The sequence below is a fragment of the Ostrinia furnacalis genome, unplaced genomic scaffold (assembly GCF_004193835.3).
Source record: "Ostrinia furnacalis isolate ACB-3 unplaced genomic scaffold, ASM419383v2 OfSCF7454, whole genome shotgun sequence".
Classification (NCBI taxonomy): Eukaryota; Metazoa; Arthropoda; class Insecta; order Lepidoptera; family Crambidae; genus Ostrinia; species Ostrinia furnacalis.
This window is the reverse complement of record NW_021137693.1, coordinates 73,655-93,847: the sequence shown is the minus strand read 5'-3', so window position 1 is coordinate 93,847 and position 20,193 is coordinate 73,655. Positions and strand designations below refer to the sequence as shown.

Here is a 20,193-nt window from a genome sequence, read left to right as displayed (position 1 = left end):
TTAGTCGTTAACGTCGTTTCCAGAATATGTATTTATGTTTAAATGACAATTAGCGGATTAAAATATTTCCATAAATAAAAACGTAACCAAATTAACAATCCTTGGAAAATTTAAGTATTATATGAGATTTTGCTTCCTTCTTTTGGACGGGTTTCCAAAATAGGTTGTGAAATGGGAAATTATTTAATAGCAAATAAGCATTGAGACAAATAGGTACTTTGAAGAACGATTGACATGCCATGGGGTATTCACATTTGTTGCCTATTCTTTTTAAAATCCTACTTATTGATGAATTTCGCGTATTGTGGTGACCCTAAGAAGTTGCGTACTTTCTGCTCGAGCGAATATATTGGAAGCGGACGAGGGTTCGAAGGTACTCGTTCCGAAGGGATTTTGTTTGTGTAATTATTTAAGGTTCCTGCGGTGGCTATTGAACGATCCGTTTCTATTATTCACTATGAGTTACTGTCTTATTATGCTTATTTTCAACTGGCAGTGCTGGTAATTGGTTATGTGTTGGGTAAAAGGTGATAATGGGGCTGTGATTATGGGAGAGTACTTGAGGACATTTGTGTTATAAAAATATTTAGTTAAGAGTATGCCTAAAAAACTTTATAAGCCTCATTAGTGATTTGAATAGAAGAGAAGATAACATTCAGAATTAGCAATGAATTGAAATTTCATGTATGCCAAAAAGCTAGTAAAAGAAAAATTAATTATCATATACTTTTTCATGCGTTGTTTTTTCTCAGCATTGGTCCATTTGTTGTCCCGAAGCAGTGGTAGGGTTGAAGCAATACTGGGGCGTATAAAAGAGCTCTCTATAAGCCTTCTTGCAAAATAAATGAATTGAATAGGTACGCTGTATTTCTGATTCAATCGAAGTTATAATTTTGTCAGTGAAACCTCCACGCAGTGTTATCTTCCAAACCCGTCATGTTTTCACAGGAAGTTCTTGTTATTTGGAATCCTACAAACACAAGACTAGCTATCAAAGGCTTGCAGTTGCTCGTTATTAGTTTGACACATATTGCTAAGTTTCCAATCGCCTGTTGTTATCCAACCAACATGGTACATGGGTTTCGTAACTAGAACTGTGTGATAGGTAATACCTAGATATAGGTAAGTACAGGCGACAGAATAACAAGCTAGACATTGTTTTGTTGTCTCTTATGCGATTGTCATAGAGGCCAATTAGCAACAAAAATGTATAAGCTTGATGTACCTACTGCCTTCTGTACTTAGACTACTTCTTCTTCTTATCGTGTCGACAACAAACCTACACAGTGTCAGCCCAAAACTCCGCCACAAGGGTGGCTTATGCCCGTTTTCACCATCAATCCCTAATTTTTAAGTGACTAGTGAATTTTGTTTTCAAAGGGAAAACAAAGTTCCTCTTATGTGTTACCATAGGGGTCACTTCAAAATTAGGAATTGATGGTGAAAACGGGCATTAGACTACTAATCGATATAAACGCACATTTATTTCACAAAATTATAATTATCGGTTGATAAACGTGGGTATGATTACAAAAATAGTCCTCATTTGAAAATTGTTGATATATTCACTCACAGACATGTCTAAAACTTTTATGTCTATCATGTAATAATGAAAATGTTCTCTCTGTTATGCATTTATTATTAAGGGTTTCTTCAATAGTTGCGTAGAGCGTCAAAGTGTTGCTTATTAACCTTGAGTACCTAGTCTAAGATTGTCCTTCAAGATGCCTTTTGAGTTTGAAGATTATTAAAAGCATGGGCAGCAGACTGTATGAATCTTTAACTTGCTTCTTTATTAAAAATTTAAATTGATGCTCTTTCACTGTTGAATTTTTCATAAAAATATCAAAAGAAGACGAAGAATTTCTTGACAATATTTCACTTTGCACAATTACATTTCGAAATTTAATTAAGTTTGATGTTTTTAAAATAAATTTAGTTTTATAAACTTACAATAATATAATCATGTCTGCAAGAGAGATGAATAAGTTAATATTTTCTATTATGATTAAGGTTGCTTATTGTTGGCCCTCGTTTGTATAAAATCTTTAACTGCCTAATGTAAGTAAGCAAGTTGTTTATATTAATAAGTAACTAATCACTTGGAAATACAGATTTGTACGTCGAAATACATGCAGACAATGTACGAAACATAAACATTTTCAATGCAAAATTGATTTCATTTATTAAAAGTAATTATTACTATTAAAGTACAACACTTATAATTTTAAGTATTGTAAGTGTATTGTCGATGATACTGAATAAATTTTTTTTCTTTCTTTCTTTCCTTCTTCTTTCTTATCTTGAAACGCTGTTATCCTTAAAAAATAGTTTCGAACTAGACTGTACATTGCACACATTGTATCTCCCGGCCACATGTTGGGCGCCAACTACGAGTAACAACAAGTTCGGCGCCCAACTTGCCTTATTAGTTCGCTGGACGCAGGCCGTTCCAACGAGATGCGAAACAAGTCCAGAATGTTTTTGGGAATGCAGATCGTAAACTTGATACAAATGGCGAGCTAATGTGGGATGTGTAGTAGGAATTCAAATAAGTATTGTGACTATTCAGACTGCTTAGTAGTTCAAATGTGCAAATTAAATATCAAATACTAAGTAAAACACCTACATTGGTTTATGAGTGTTTTTGATATCGGGCGGATTTCATTTTTTCATTTGGCTTCCATAAAAGTGTGTGTCTTGCAGATATTTTGCAGGTATTATTGATAGTCACATGTAAACACTGCAGTTAGCTAAATTATTGGCTACTCGATCCATGTATACTCGTATCTTATACAGCCTTGGGTTCGCTTGTCGTTGGATCTGTCTTCTCTAATTTTGTGACTTCGGTTAAAAACCTGCCTTTTGTTGTATAAAAATAAAATTATAGGCTATTTCTTCAATATAGCAGTCAATTTCACGCCTATTGCCATAATTCCAACGAATCGTCCCGTTAATATCCTTCTAGGGAGCCTGATGGCACCAGACCTTGACTGATTGGATTTGCACCAATCGTGTCTGGATCAAAAGACACCCTCACGTGTCAAACCTTAAAAATTTCCAGACAAATTCGATTTAGGCCAGGCTAGACGGTGAAACTCGCGTTTTTTGATTTGTTTGATTGACATCCATTTATTTTAGGTTGACACGTGGATGGTTTCGTTTTTGAAAGTTTTACACTATCAAAGCCCTGATAAATAAAAAAAATAGTTATAAGAATTATTTAAGTTATGCTCATATGAATCTTAAGAAGACTTATGATATACAAAAAAAAATCTTAAGCATTTTAAGCATACATATTCAATAGCATACTTGTTGCCCTCAGAAATAAACAAACTGCTTCACCTTCCGAAACCTTCACTTCATTTTTATTAAACCTTATTGCTCTGCATTCGCAATTCCCCCTTTCGCAGCAAAACAACTGTTTATTTCGCCAACTAAATGTACATTGAGGAGCAGACATCATTTCTAGCGCCGCCTCAATTTATGCTAACGAAGTTGGAACCGCAGACGGCAGACCTGCGAGCTGCGAGCACGACTAACTTCGGTTTGATGCTTCTTTCCGTGGGTTAGCCTCATCTTCAATTGTGTTTCTCTTTCGGAAAATTACTTTCAGGTAGCCTACGGAAAATAAAATTGAAAGTCTAGCAGAACAATTGAACAACCAAAAACAGTTGAACACCAAGAAATCATGAGGTATTTCTGAGAACAAATGAACATCGGAAACAAAAGTTAGGAGTTACAGAAATGAAAAGCCAATATTATATTTTGTTTTCATTGTGACTAAACGCAAACAGCGATGGCCAAGAAAAAAATGTAATTCAATGGATCAATTTTGCAATTATACCTTCTCTTGATCTTCTTCGAATCTTCAAGCAGTAAAACTGCTTTCAATTTGCAATACTTTAGTAAGATTTAATTTATCGATTAAGTACTCGCTTTAACTAAAACATAAAGGTACCAGGAAGGTGCTGGATGCAGGCCGCTACCAACCGATCATTATGGAAATCATTGGGGGAGATAATATTATGATGATGAATCGCTTTAAACCTAAAAATAGCTACTAGCCTTTACATTTCAATAAACTTTGTCACGTAAGAAATCGAACGTATTTCTTTGATTAATAAAAATCAAACTTTAGTTGTATAATTTATTATATTAAACTAAAAGCTCATTGAATAGAACATGTAAATGTGCCACTCAAATACATCATAAAACTGTTAAGTAAGGAATAAATGGTTTTATCCATTCAGTGTTGTTACGTCCCATTTTGCATATTTATTGGCATTGTAATAGAAATGAAACTGGCTCCTCGAGATTGCATTTTTCTCGAGACGTATTTTTTGCTTGCATTTCGAATTGCTGGAATTACTGTGATATGCTTCAAATTGATTGCCGTAACTTTTCAAATTAAAGAGTCCTTTGCAATGTCGAGTATTGAAATTATGGCTTAATTGAGGTAATATCAATTGGCAAAGTGTTTTTTTTTGTCTGTTAGAATAAAAATATTTCTCAGGTCCTTATTTCTGATAGCATTATTTTATAGTGTTAATTAATGAAACATAGAGAGTAGCTTTCAACAGACAGACGAATTTATTCCTTTAAACACATAGATAAATTAGTTTGAGTCTTATTTTTACGACTCTACTTTAGACCTCGAAACAAAGCATGTAATTGACAAACAGCTTTTTGCAAGGTTATGTATTTCTGAAATGATATTCACATAATGAATCTAGACGAGAATAGATCACAAGATTCAATTTAGCTTTGAGGTAGAATCAAGTTTGATCGTCATTTTCAATGAATAATAATAACGTATCTTCGGTGTTCTCAAAATTCATAGAGCAGATACAACTAAAGCTGAAAATAAATATTAAATCCTCATTGCAAAACGGGTGCGCCTTCCCTGCAGAATTTATAGCAAATTCAATCATAATCAGAGCAAATCTATTCCCACTGTCATTAAGCAGCAGTTAGAGCGAACTAAGTCTGGCTCCGCGTCTAGTTGTCTACGTGACCCGACTAGGGGCGCGGGTCTTATATTGAATTTGTGCTTAAGTTCATATTACGATACAAATTGAACGTTTGAACTGGATTTTGAATCGGGTTATAAGGTTTCAGTGTTTTTATGCGAGGAATAATAAAATGTTATCTGCTTTCCTGAATATACGCGTAGGTATATACCTACCCCAAAAGCTCGTGAAGGCATTTCTCGTATTTACTTTACGGTTGAGATCAAGAGTTAACATCAAATATGAAATATTTATCGCCGTGCCGTTTATTTCGCGTAATGGCAGATTATCTGGAGCTTAAAAGTATCTTCTGACGATTTTCTTTGTAACAAGAAAAAGGTTTCATAAAAATCTTTTATCATTTCATTAATTTATTTATCACTAGCGGCCGCCCGCGACTTCGTACGCGTGGATCCCGTTTTACCCCCTTCATAATTATATCTTACGCGGTTTAGATTTTTTCATACAAATGTTTTTTCCCGCTAACTCCTGTTTCCGTGGGAATTTTGCAATATCCTGTTGTAACTAAGCTTTTAGTTTACTAAGGTATCTACATGCCAAATTTCAAGCGTCTAACTTAAGCGGTTTAGATTTTTCATACAAAAGGATTTTCCCGCTAATTCCCATTCCCGTGGGAATTCTTAAGTATCCTATAACCTGCCCAGTAGTATGAAGAATAATTGTAGCAAGTTTCGTTAAAATCCGTCGAGTAGTTTTTGTTTCTATAAGGAACATACAGACAGACAGACAGATAGACAGACAAAAATTTTACTGATTGCATTTTTGGCATCAGTATCGATCACTAATCACCCCCTGATAGTTATTTTGAAAATATATTTCATGTACAGAATTGACCTCTCTACAGATTTATTATAAGTATAAATATAGTAATTTTATGTACCTACATGATGACATGACACGACTTGGGGAGACAATGATACTTAATCCGATAAATCAATAAGTAATTGGTTCAAGTTAGATGTAAATCTTCAGAAGTAGGTATCACAATGCAGGTCAAAGTAGCTCAGCTGTTCATGATTGATATTACTTTAACTTGGGGAACAACAATTGAATATCTGCATTTCACCACTGCATCGTTTTCCACTTCACCCTGGCATCGAACAGACCAGCTGCATTCCTCGCGACAGCGCGGCCGCGGTTGCTCACGACAGCGGCGTTTGATTGATATTACTGTAACTTGGGAAAAACAATTGAATATATGCATTTCACCACTGCATCGTTCTCCACTTCACCCTGGCGTCGAACAGACCAGCTGCATTCCTCGCGACAGCGCGGCCGCGGTCGCTCACGGCATCGGCGTCTCGATACCAACGGTGGAGCGAGTTGATTTATGTGTCCCGCAAGAAGTCGCGCTGGCGGCTGGCCAACTGCTAACTGCGCCCCGACACGGGATCGCGCAATTGGAGAACGCGACCACATTACTATAGGGTTTATAGAGGAGGACGCAGCGGGGGATGAAGCGATTGGCTGCAATAAGAAGTAGTATGATGGTGTTTGTAAAGATTGACTAAAGCGAAAGCCTAAAGTAACATAGCTGACACCAAAGAACCTTTTCGCGGGTGTTATTTTTCATTCTTCCGTCATAATTATCATCATGATCCGTCCGATCCGATGACTAAATAACCGTATTTAGACTAATTTTATGGCGAAAATTAATAATAATTAAGAAAGCAAACGCAAATAATGTAATTATTTTACTAAGTTTAGTATGCAGACTGATGAACCAAATTAACTATTTCTTTCTTTCTTTTAACTGTAACTAGATTATGCAAAAAGTTCCGCAGCTATGCCTTCGAGTACCTATAGTAATTTCAGCCCCTTGTGTGTTCACACTCACATACGCTCATTTAACCTAAAAGTATACACGCTGCTTGCTTTCACTGGGTCATAATACCGCATTTATTTACAACACAAATAACAGATTGACGCACTAAGAGACAAAAGGCATCTCCATCGCATCAGCCTTTGTCTTCCCCCAAGCGCACGCGACCTTATAACGAGATACGTAAGCTTGCAGCTCTAGGAGCAACTATTTATTGTTTTTACTTGTTCCTAATGACGTAGGCTTCGCGATGCTCGTTTTAGAGCATTGCAGTTATCTGTTGACATTTGCACACGTTTTGGAAGTTTACACTGATGCTAAATGATATTGATGTGTGCTAGAACACGATTTTTAAAGTGAAAAATGTTTGAAATGAAAGTCTTTTAGCTCGCATCTTTTATCGTAAAAGTGCATCGTAGACTGCATCTCACTTCACATCAGGAGCGATTGCATTGCCTTGTTCTGCATAAAAAATGTTTGATTGCTTCGTTGTTTATGTAGGAATTATGAATCATATTTTAGACCCTAAACATCAACTTTTATACCTTAATTTATAAAAATAGTCGTGCTCTAAATGCGCTAAACGCGCACGTCAAATTCCAGGAATTGTGTTAGTATCAATTTTACCAGTATTGTTCGTACACAAGTTACATGAAAACTATTAGCAATTAAGCGAAGCATCGTGTAACTCTATCACAGTGAATTAAATTTGAGCAGACCAATTGAGAGGTCCCTTATTAGGTGACGCAAAACAAACCAGTTGATTTTGATTGTTTTCTAAAAGTTAAATGCGATACTAGCAACTTTCTATGGTATCCGATTCTACGATTATATCATAAGTAAATAAGAACACTATAGGTAATTTTCATGATTTATGTTTCTATACAATATTGTACATAAGTAGCACCAGGTTATCACGCATTTTCAAATTCAAATTCAACTTATTTTATTTGCAATAAATAATTTCCGCATGAAATTAAAATTTCTGAATCATCAGTCACAGCAATCTACTGCTAAACTTACAGCATGTCTTCGGCTTATACCTCCGGCTTCTAACAGTAAAATCGGAATGTAATACAGATATTTATCATTAAGTGACAACTAATATCAGTAGATATTAGTCCCAGTAATTTTCCTTTACCCAGTTCTAGCTCGTTGATCCTGCAAATTAAATTCGATTTGCTAGTTCCACAGTATTCTGAATCAGTTGTCATTCCAGTCAGTAATAACTGTTCGGGCAGATTTAAAGTTCAGTCGAGAACGGGCAATGCTTGCTCGAACTTGTTACATTGTTATCCAGCTAACGTTACTGCAGTTAGACTATCCTAACTAGACTGCTATTTGGATATTTTGCTTCTGTACACAAAGTACTTGGCTTAACAGACAAAAGGTTTAAATGCATTGACTTAATTAAGAAATTTTTCGAAATACTATAATATATTTCATTTTTAATGCAGGTCTTTTTATTTCAATAAAAAAACGTGATATTAAAATCTAAAAGCTTACAAATAAANCTGGGACGAACAAGGATAGGCGCATCAAGCTCGTAAGCTTTGATAGGGTTACACTGGTTGAGGTGGCCCTTTTCAAGACTTGGAAGCCTGTGGGTAACAAACCATTGGACGTGGAGAGGGTCATTTAATTATACGTATATTTTCTACTTTGCCGAACTTTAGCGCGAGAACGGTTTGTCCAAAACATATGAATTTGGTCTTATTCAATGCAGGATTAAGTGCCCTTCAACCGTCATGAAGACCACTTTTTGATAGGGTAAGTCCTTTACGCGGTATAACCGGAAAACCGAAAAAATGCCTCTTTCGGGGGCCCCCACCACTTAAGCACAACTCCGTCGAAGTCGAAAACTTAGGAGAGTCTTAATGGGCAACCAATGAAGCCATTAAAACAATAAAATCTTTTGTAGGAATTATTTCCGATTTAAAAGCTAATTCTACTGGACTATTCCTACTAAAATGACATATAGTTTCTGGGTCAATTTGAAATTAACTTTCAACTTTTTAACTGACAGGTACCTACTTTGTAAAGTTAACAATTAAGTGCTCTAACCAAGTCCTACACAATCGCACAAATATTTAAAAAAATGCAGTAGATCCTACTCTGTAGGTAATAGGTAGGTATGTGAGGCATTACAAAGACAGACTGGTGGGCGGAACAAAAACTTTACTGACGTGATAGGTCAGTCTGCGAATGGAGCCTTGTTTCTTTAGGGTACTGTGTTTGTTTGGAAAAAATCAACAATTCTAAGGGTTTTAACGAGGACTTTACTTGAATGGTGCAGTATTGATAAATTAATGCAATCCTAAAACCATAAAACAACGGAAAAATGATTAAAAATAAGGAAATATAAGCTTATGTCTTTACATCTATAAAACCAGGCAAAATGTGGCTTTTCCGACTTTTACAAAATATGTATGCAATGTAGAGTGCCTATCTATCTAATATAATTATAATTTAGTGCAGGCCTTTTACTTTCCTTTCTTATCGTGTTTTTATTTTTTTTGATGACTTTGAAATTCGTAAACAAAACACGACACGTGTATTTTATTACCAAGATGTAGTAGTACCTATCTTGTTGATACATTCAAACACAGTCAAGACTTTTTCTACGCTATTCATATTTTACCGTACTTACTGCTATTAAAGCAGTCCAAATAACTCTTTAATTCAGTTACACCTTGTATAGAAACAATGTTTATAAAATCTTAATTGCGCATGCCGTCAGATTCCTTGGAATCACAAACGTGGGCGAGTCCGGCATCACCGCTATAATTAAAAAAATAATTCAGCTAGAATAATTACTGCGGGCATTATAAAACAGATGCAGTCGCAGACATCAATTGATTTTCTTAATTGGCTTTTTAACCGATCGGCGGCAGTGCTCCAGACAAGCTCTGAATTTAGCCAACCCCAAACAAAACGCAAAAAAGGACCCGGGTCGATTTTGTTGCAGTGCCAACCGAAATATCCAGAGGACACGTTTTAATTGCTTTTAACCTTGAATTTGGAACAGATTATTTTGGGCGATAAATCAAACTTATTTTATTGGATGAGTTCAGTCTATTATAAAAAGGTCAGTTTTAATTGCTTTCGTGTTTAAACATCTATAGGGGGTAATCGCTAAAAGTGGAGTGGTCCGATTCTGCAAATTATTTTACATAAACATATCAAAACTATCATATTTCTACCTACCTGGATGACAGGCTACTTTTCATCCAAATACGGGAAAAGTCTCTACTGAAGTTTTCCGAGCTTAAAAGCTCAAACAGGCTACTTTTCATCTAAATACGGGAAATATTTCTACTGAAGTTTTCCGAGCTTTATAAGCTTAAATTTTTTGGTTATAGTATTATAGGTACGGTGTATCCCCTGAAAATCAGGCACTTACTGGGTGAGCCCAGTAACATAAGAGGAACCGCGAACAAAGGTAGTGATTAATAACAATGCAGATTATAAAAGGTGAAGGTTGAAGCTCCTAATATCAAAACCTCAATTTGTAATATCGGCCTTGTTTCAGCACGTATTCAATTACAGGTAGAAAAAGCCTGCATGCACAGCAAAAATTAATAAATGAAAATAATAGCAAAAAGAACATTCATTATGAATATAGTGCAGATTAATTAATTTCCTTGGCGCATTAGATTCTTAATTTATTATTTTAAATTCAAATGAGAAAACGATTTAACGATAAAAATAATACTTGTTTGTGAATGGATAATGAACTTGTGTGAAGTTGAAGGTCGCTGGAATACAATAAACTCTATTTACCTTAATGTGGCTATATTTTGCGTGCCTACAGCGGTTTAGAGATAAGATTAGGTAGTAACAAACATCCCTTGAAGTTGTGAAGGGTATCAGACGATGTTCTATATTCAAAATAATGTTCAAGGACACGTTACAAATAACGTCGCGTCAATGAATCGTCGGCCCTGCCGATAAACGTATTTAAACCACATTTTAATTCAACTCTGGTGGCATTCATGTAAATGGAAATGCGTGCCCTAAGCAGTTATTAGAATATGCAAAGCGTTGTTCATTTCACTTTCTTGATTAAAATATAACTTGGCACTAAATATAATTAAATATTGTTTAGTGATCGACGCATCGCAACTCTTCGGTGTTGCAAATATCAATAGTTTAAATCATCATCATTAATGACAGTCAAACAGGTGATTGGATTTGTTTATTTGCTACGAGAATGTGTGTTTTTGGTGTTAAATTACTTGCATAAAGACTCAATAACAACAACAAGCATTACCTAATTATAGCCTCTCTCAATAACATAACAACATTATATTCACGAATGTTTTCGTATAAATACATAATAAATGTTAACTTCTAGGTAGGTACGTGTGTAACTTAGGAATGATATCAGTCTGTTGGCAGATAATGGAGCTAGGAAGCAGGCCATGGCAAACTAATTAAAAATCACTACTCAAGCTAATCTTTATTTATAAAAGCGAAACCTTATAAAATAACATAGCGCGTTTAGTTTAACTAACCCTTTCGCGACCACTGCGCGTGACGCACAGCGAGGCTCCAGGCCGGTGGACCTGAACTGGCTTGAACAGCTGTACCGAGGGCATTTTCTTATTTATTTTCTTATAAATATTTTGTTTTTATCATAATCAAGGCCCTGAGAAACAGGAGCTACCAACCATAGCAGAGAAAAGTAGGTCCAAACTACGATACGCTACGTAGATATAATAAATGCTTTCGACATTTATATATTTGTGTTATCTTTTATTTATTTACAAAATAAGATGATATTTTGCAACTGATTGAAACAGACAACCGTAAATGCTGAACGTGTATATTATTATAAACTCTACATTATAAGCTATGTAAAAAATAAGGCGGTGTCTTTAAGGAACTTGCTTTACTGATCTTCCGTGCATGTGCGAAACTTATCCAATGAATAAAAAGACTGAATAACCAGTATATAAAGTTTGCATTACCATTTTACTTTGTAAGCTTAATCGCTTTTCAGCTTGTTCAAAACGGAAGTACTAAATCTGTCATCTACAATTTCGATAAGTAGTAATATAAAGCAACCCTTATTTTTGTATTTCTTTGAAAACCCGTCTGGGCTGGACCTTTATGATTTATTGCATGGCTTTTAAAATGCTAATTAACAATAACACGTTTTATAGCCGTCAGACCCGTTGGGGGAATCCTATTTAAAGTTCTTGCATAAAGAAAGGAAGGCAACTTTAATTCAATAAAAAATTAATCTGAAGCTATTTGAAAATCGCACATTTGGACGTCGCAGACCCACATGCCTCGGTGCCTCAATAAAAAAGATAAACTTTATCTCAAACCATACAGAAAAAGAAAAAGTTAGTACAAAATTTATGATTGCGAAATATAATTAAGATAGACGCCAAATTTACGAGGTCTTTGACCGAACAATGTCGTTGTTCTTAAAAACTAGAAGCCGGGACCATCTTCGAGAGATAACCTCTAACTTTGTGTCAAATTCTGGCACTTTCTTAGATAATTCATACATAATGACTCTAGTTTTTATTACCTAATTAGATACTCTGAATAACTGTTCTTGTTAGCAAGGTCAAACTGATATAATCCTTCGATTTCACATCAATCATTAAAGAAAGTTTTGTAACCAACTTACGTCAATGTTTAGCAATTTTTATGTTTGCCATGTACATACAAATACTGAAGGTAAATACTTGACATTGGATAAGAAATAAGTCTTTGCTACTTCTCTAGCTGATGCCCTCGCCCGATATCGTAAAATAATGTTTATTCAGAGATACGCATTTCAAAACGAAAAACAAAATAATAAAGTAGGTATTAGTAGGTAAAAATTATATTAGCGCATGAAGTACCTATGAGTCAACGTTCATAATTTGTTAAGAAAAATATGTAGATTAATGTTGAAACTCTAGTAAATAAGATAAAGTCTTATAAATATTTACCTTAATTATAACTAGAGGAAAAAACAAGTCCAAAAGTAAAAACACAAAGCATCCTATTAACTACCTGAGTTTAACAATTTTTAATCAATGTTATTCATACGAAATAAAATAAATAGAAGCAAGCTTATTGCTACGAAAGCTCCCGCTGTACCGCGCTCTAGCCTCTGAAATGGACTTTGATATCCAAAGCAACGACTTACAAAGTTGCAAGCTTGTATGTATATGTAACACAATCGCAACAGCTTCCATCAAGTTAGGGTTACAGCCGCATTTTAATTCGTCTCGTTATAATTGGTAGTACGTGACATCGTCTGGAATAGGGACCGGCTGGCGAAATCGATCTGACAAAAAGCGCAAAAAGCGAAGGTCGGCGAGATTACTGCCGGCGGCGCAAGCGCGTCCTTGATCGTGCCAATGAATTTGGTCGTCTGCAGACTGCACTTTATTCCTTTTTAACTGTCTTAAAAATGGCCGTTATTAATGCGATGCGTAGTTCGGTCGGGCGAGCGTTTCTGCCAAACCAAGAACAGATTTTCATAGTTTTGGCACTGAGGTTTTTATAGACTCTACATGCAGTTTCAACTTTGGCTTCAAGTAAAGGGTGTGCAGAAAAAAAAAGTAGTTACTGAAATAAATTAGCTGTAGATTTACATGATGAATGAGTAGATTCAAGTTTTCTTTCTTTTGCTGATGCATTTTCTCGAATGAACGGAATATCGTAGTCGGCAAAGGTTGTAGACTTTCTGAATGAAATGTGTGTGCTTGCTAATGAATGCGAGCGTGCATGCGTCGTGTGCAATTTGTGCAGTAATTCCGGGTTTATCGAGGCCAGTTCAAAGGGTTCATCGGCTTGATTGCTTTGCGGTCCTCACGGGGGACATCGACTCTACCGCGAAATGCATGTGGCTTTAAATTATTCTTTACTATTATCATTATACTCAGAGTAATAACTTTAAAAAGATGCCATCCAGGTGTTTTTCGAACACTTTTCTGAAAACTTTGCAATTATTAGGATAAATTCTAAAAATTCATTTCCCATGGCGACTACTTTAAATACTTTTAAATTAATAACGTATTTCGTAAAAATTTGAGTAGTAAATTAATCAAATAACAATGTCTCATTGTTCTTTTTGAACTTCAGTTCGTTTTCATCATTCAAGAGATACTCAAACTAAATTAAATAAACATTATTTAAAAACTTTTAAAAGTTCAAAGTTTATTTTACTACTTCTATGCGTAATGACAGTCTTTGTACATATTTAATTACGGGCGTAAGCAAAGTTAATTAATTTAGTAGTAAAGGTGATCATTTTCCTAAAATTAATGTGCCACAAATACAGACGGATTCAAAATAACCTGTTCCAAGTTTGAATACCATGTCCACATATAATACGTATTCATTGTATGTATAATTATATTATATTCACCGTCTGCCATTTCCCCAGAATGAAGGGGTGTCTCCCTTGTTCGCCGACGATGCAATCAACCCGTCTAACTCGTAAAAGCTCTAACCAAAGCTGCCGAAACAAGAGCTTTTTCGATAAGCGTGAGCCAATATTATTTATACAAAACTTTTAAAAACACTGAACTCTGCTTGAGATTGCGAAACACTTTGTATGCTAATTCGTAAACAAATAAGTACTAAACAGGTGGTCGACCCGACGTTATTTACTAAAAATGCTTAATTAATGTTGTAAGCCTCTGTTTATAGAATAACCTTGCATAAAGCTCTATAAATAATAATATTTGCAACTGTGCTCTATATCGCATGTCTGCTGCAAGCCTCAATATTTGCTTATGAAAATAGTAATATAATCAGTACATCCGAGAATTATAATAGAGTCGGCTGGCATAGAGCGCGCCAGTAGAAACTAGTAATTTTGTACATAGCTTATAATAAAACTAGACTTATACAAAGGTTGACCGGTTTCAGCCTACTATCCTTGACATTAAGTAGGTAAAGCACTTTGAAATCATAATTAGATATTCCTAAGTAAGTACACAAACAAATCACAAGATCCATCGACTGTCTAGTCTACCTAGTCTTTGAGTATCAACGTTATGGACTAATTAGTCTCACTTGAAGGTCAATGTTATTCGGCGTTATTTGTACAAATATTTCCGGTTCCTATTGGCGCGGACTATGGGTATAATACTGCAGACGAGGCGGGCTCCCTCCCTTCAGACGGTCGATTCGTTTTGCTCGTCGCGAAGGCCGCCCAGTCTGGCCCTCGGATATGTGTCACTATAACATTATGTATGCATCGTCATATTCACAGTATTTGGTATTAGTTCTACCATACACTCGTAGTTGGGTATTTTGGCAATCCATACCATTTGAATGTAGGCACAGACTTGCCTCAAGGTTAAATACGAGTAAGTAACTATCTATCACTTTATGTAATTTTTATACAGATTATATGTTTTTGTTGTGAGATTTCAACTTGGGGAATTACATAAGATTCCTTTAAGAGTCCTCTATACATTAATAAGTAGACAGTAATTAGAGGTAAGATAGCCAGTTCCTCCGTGGTTGAGGATTCCGGGTGAAGCTCGCTTCCACCTTCGGCCTGATCATCACTCACCATCAGGTGAGATACAGGCCAAGAGCTTCCTCGTTGTAAATTAAAAAAAAAAAAAAAAGTATCTCTACCTATCGCGTCATTGGTATTAAATAGGAATAGTGGTATAATAGTCTACGCTACGACATTGCTACGACAACAAATATTGGAATTTCCATAATGAGCTTTAAGCTCAATACCTAATACAATGTAATACTCGTAGTTTGCAGTAAAATGTCTAGTCTACGACACTGCTACGACAAAAAATGATTGACATTTCTAAAATGAGCTTTAGAAGCTTTTATGAGCTATGCGCGGTATAGTCTCTACATCTATCGCTCATCTCAATTCAAAGTCGGTTCAAATAAAGGTTCGGCCACACCAACGCGTTCAGCCGGCGTGCAGCGATGGCGACCAGTACCTCTAGTAGGAAAAACTTTCGAGTTCGTTTCGTTGCGTATTCAAAGTGTCATCGAAAAATTTTGTATGAAAAATTAAACAGCGCCCCCTATATTATAGCCGCCCTAGGGGGCGCTGTTTAATTTTTCATACAAAATTTTTCGATGACACTTTGAATACGCAACGAAACGAACTCGAAAGTTTTTCGTACTAGAGGTACAGACTTAAATGCATTGATCGCCATCGCTGCACGCCGGCTGATCGCGTGTGATCGCGTTGGTTTGGCCGAACCTTAAGTAGATTATGCGCTCGCGTGCACCGTGGTTCGTGTGAAGCGATCGGGGTCCAATCTAGAGCATCCACGGGTATTCTTACTCTCAAGATCGGCTAGCCGGTGTTACGTTGATTGCGAGCGCAATATATTAAACATTCCTCACACTTACACGCTTTTTATAGGATACATAAATATCTTACTCGAGAAATTATTTTCTTAGAACGAAAATTATAAAATTAACCAAGTATTACAATGTAATTTTATAAACACGTCACGCGATGTGGTTACGTAAAGCACAAACTAGAACAGTTTTCATTGAAGCGTGGAAGGAAGCATTACTTACTCACTTTTCAAACCTTTTGATGTACTTACACAGAAAAGTAACTACGACTTACGTTCTAAATCAACACTATCAGCAAACAAAACATCTTTTATAAATATTTCAACGCGATTACCTAGCGAAACGAAACGATAAACACGTAACTTCCATTAGTCATAAACTAAAAAATATTATCTGCGTAACTAATGTAATGTAACAAAAAGGTCTGTCCTTGGTTCAGGTTCAAGGCGAACGCCTTACATGCGCGAGCGCACCATTGAAGCAGACCTTCGAAATATTTTTTCTACACCAAGCCATGGCAGTAAACGTGCTCAGCTTAGCGCAAGGAAGGTTTACGAGCTGCCTGATCCAATCAATTATCATACAAATGGGGTAGTTTTACAACTTCTCAACTGACACACGAATTTTTTCGTCCACTTGCTATGCTGACATGTATGCGTCCAAATCGAATTAGATACCTAGAACGGTCGCGGCGTTTCCTATGAATCTCTAAACTGCCATGTTTTTGTGATTTCCATAGAGTTCAGGCATTATTTTATTCGTATTAATTATTGAGGTAGTCCATTCTGTGCACATTTATAGGTATACTTACCTATCGTAAAAGGCTCATCGATCTAGTTTGAAAGTATTTACCCGAGTTTAAAATCATACCTAAGCTTTATCTGCACTTTTCGTCGTTTTCGTGTCACGGACTAAACATAGCTTCGTTATCAGTTTTGATATTAGTTAATAGAGCCAAATACCCGTGTTTGCTGAAGCAGCATGCATTTGATATCGCGTATGTGGGTCGACGAAAGTAATTAAAAGTAAACACAGATGCAGCGGTGCTGCGGAACTAAAGCTAGATTTTGTTGAGTAATACGAGTCCAAGTGCGTACTTGCTGACCACAGTCATCCGGTTACAAGAACTATTTTACACGGCTGCCTACACGTGAGAACTAGTTTTTATTTCTTCGGTAACACGGCCACCCTATTTCGAATAAATACGCGCCGATTTCACCTAATGACTCGGCTGCAGAAGGGGGACTTTTTTTGTGTCAGAACTACTATAAATTAACCAATTTACTATCTAACCTCTTCACTGGGGATGAGATATAAGAATTGCATTATGGATTCCAATGCTAGCCCAAAAAAGACTAAATTGGCTTGCTTTGTAAATTACAGGTTTTGAAAAAGCAGTTCTCCTATCTAAGCGTTTTCGTATTCAGTCCAAGTGTTCAATATTGCACCGGCCGCTCTTGCGCATCACGAACATTGTAGCGAACGAGTATGCGCTGGACTAGTTACATCGATTTTTTTTCGAAGCTATCTTTTTACGCTTAAACGTCGTTCGCAATTATTCTTAATTATTATGAGGCAAAAAATTAACCTTGAATCAGAGGCAGGAGTTAGCGACCGTTTGAATATTAATACATCGCGATGAGTGAACAAATACTGAATATTCAACGTCGCGGGCGAGCGGCCGCGCGGCGCACGCGCAGGCTGGACGCAGCGCCACGCCTACTGACATGCGTGATTTGACTTTTTGGGCTAATTTACATCCATAAACCTATTTTTTCAGTATCTAAGTATTTTTCATTTACATAGAGTGCCAGGTTTTCAGGATACTGAAAAATTAACCTAGTATCCTGTCCTGAACCTCGTTAAAAGTTTGCAAAACTTTATTCATATATTTTTAGCTTACTTTATAGCAAATACCTTATAACCAAGATTGAAATTGACCAATGGGTAGACTTTTTAGCGGCTAACGTTTAATTGCTATTAAAACTGTAAATATTTCAGGAAAAAGGGTAAAACTGATCTAACTGAAATCGTATCCGCGTATAAACTCTTTATTTGATGTAGAGCAGCTAATTTTCAGATTCAGTTTCAAGCCGTTAAACGAAACGTTGGAATTTACCTGTAAATAAATTGGTAATTAACAAGTTGGCATAACTGTAAATAAATATAAAATTTTGAGATGTGGCTATAATTATCCAAGAATTAGAACAAGTGTGTAACAAGTTACGTAGGCTCTTATGGTCACTCAACGAGCTTAAAGTCCTTGGTTGGCATGGATATTTGCCTAGTTGCCAAATGCAACAGGAGGAAAACTCTATCAAGGAAAGAACATAATGGCAATGATGAACCTGCTGAAGGGCATCGCGGAAACGTGTGCCTAATTTGCCTTCAAACTTTATAAAATACTTGTAGATTTTTTATCCCATTGCAAACACAAGAAAAAATTGGAGCTTTTAAAATATTATGGCAACAACAAATAAATGCGAAATTAAATTTAAACGACTTACCTACATAGTTACGTTCAATGCTTTTATGCTTACAATTTAATAAATTTCATGTATTTCCATCAGGAAATCGATAAATGAAGCAATATTAGAAAATAATAGGCCAATCCTAAGTATTTCCATTTGCAGTAAAGGTCACGTGCTAAACAATTAACACTGGCCCAGGAAGTGGTGATCTTCAGGGAACAGTCGAAGCGTGCAGTCACGGATGATTAACTGAGTTTGCTCAATTGTGCTCCTAAATTAACATGCTGATTAGTGCAACAATGTATGCAACCGCACCAGCTCTACAGAACATACATAAAATTTAAGTTATTTATGGAAACACTTATGCCTGTTTTCACCATCAATCCCTAATTTTTAAGTGACCCCTATGGTAACAAATAACAGGAGTTTTGTTTACATAGAGGTGACTTAAAAATTAGGGATTGATGGTGAAAACGGACATTAGGCTCTTTTCAGGAGCACTTAGGTATTCACGTCCCAAACATAGCTTGTCCTACCATAACATAAACCACGTTATCAGGTAAAGTTTCATAACCTCAACCTGCGTATTCGCAGCGAACGAGACGTCTAAACGTTTCTACTTATTTGTCCACTTACAAACGTTTGATCTCCCGTTTTTATAAAATATAAAAAATAAATCGCTGAACAACGCTTCCAAAACACGCAATCTCGAGTGTAGCGCTTCGTAATTCACAAGAAAAATGTCTGAATAATGTATATTTTCCACTTGCAGCCGTAACTCCAGACACTTTACGCTATAGCTCCATTTTTGTATGCGGATCTACCTTTTAACAAGTCTTCAAGCAAAACTCTATGCTTATATTTTTTATTTTACCCATCACGCATTGCATAAAAGTTTTTCAAATCATTCTTTAAAACGCCGGTGAGTTTGTAATTTAAGCTAAACGTGCGGATCATTAAGTGGAAATACATGTAACACAATTAAAACTTAGAATTACCAGATACAGGAATTTAATGCTATTAATAATTAGCAAATCTCTGCAAAAAATAGATATAGACACGCTTTTAATACAAAAAGAGACTTACCCAAAAGCTTTCCATGTAATGTGAAAAAAGAAAAACTCCCGGAAGGGACATGGTTGCCAGTTAAAGTTCAGGGGAAGACTGACGACTGAGGGTACACGCCTAACTTTTTATTTATCCACTTTTTGTTTACTAACATCACACAGGAATTCCTTTTATCTCGATCCGTCTCCGGCGTAAGTTCGGCAAAGAGGCGAGCAGCCGGCGCGTGAGGCTCGGGTCTAGCGACTGAAGCCGCCGGCTCGCAGCGCCTCTATATACCTACATACTTCTTGCTTTGCCCGGCCGTTTCACGCTCTACATCCAAGAATTAATAACTATGGATCTTGGATATCGAACAGTAGTATTCATGCCCACACATGACTAGATTACTTTGTCCGACTTTCTTCCACGCAACGCCGCTGCTTTGATTGACTTAATGAAGCCCTCGGGAAGGGCCCGATTGTGACAATCATTTATGAAATTAGACCAAGGC

General features: G+C 36.1%; 1 protein-coding gene across 1 annotated transcript in view; it reads right to left on the bottom strand.

Annotated features, from left to right (window-relative positions):
- Window positions 1-19,958, bottom strand: part of shd (cytochrome P450 family 24 subfamily A member shade) — a 43,158-nt gene extending 23,200 nt beyond the window's left edge. The window contains exon 1 of the mRNA XM_028320845.1: window positions 19,722-19,958. Within this exon, the coding sequence (XP_028176646.1) occupies window positions 19,722-19,772 (51 nt within the window). The 5' untranslated portion in view covers window positions 19,773-19,958. The remainder of the gene's footprint in view (window positions 1-19,721) is intronic.
- Between the last annotated feature and the right edge of the window lie 235 nt (window positions 19,959-20,193).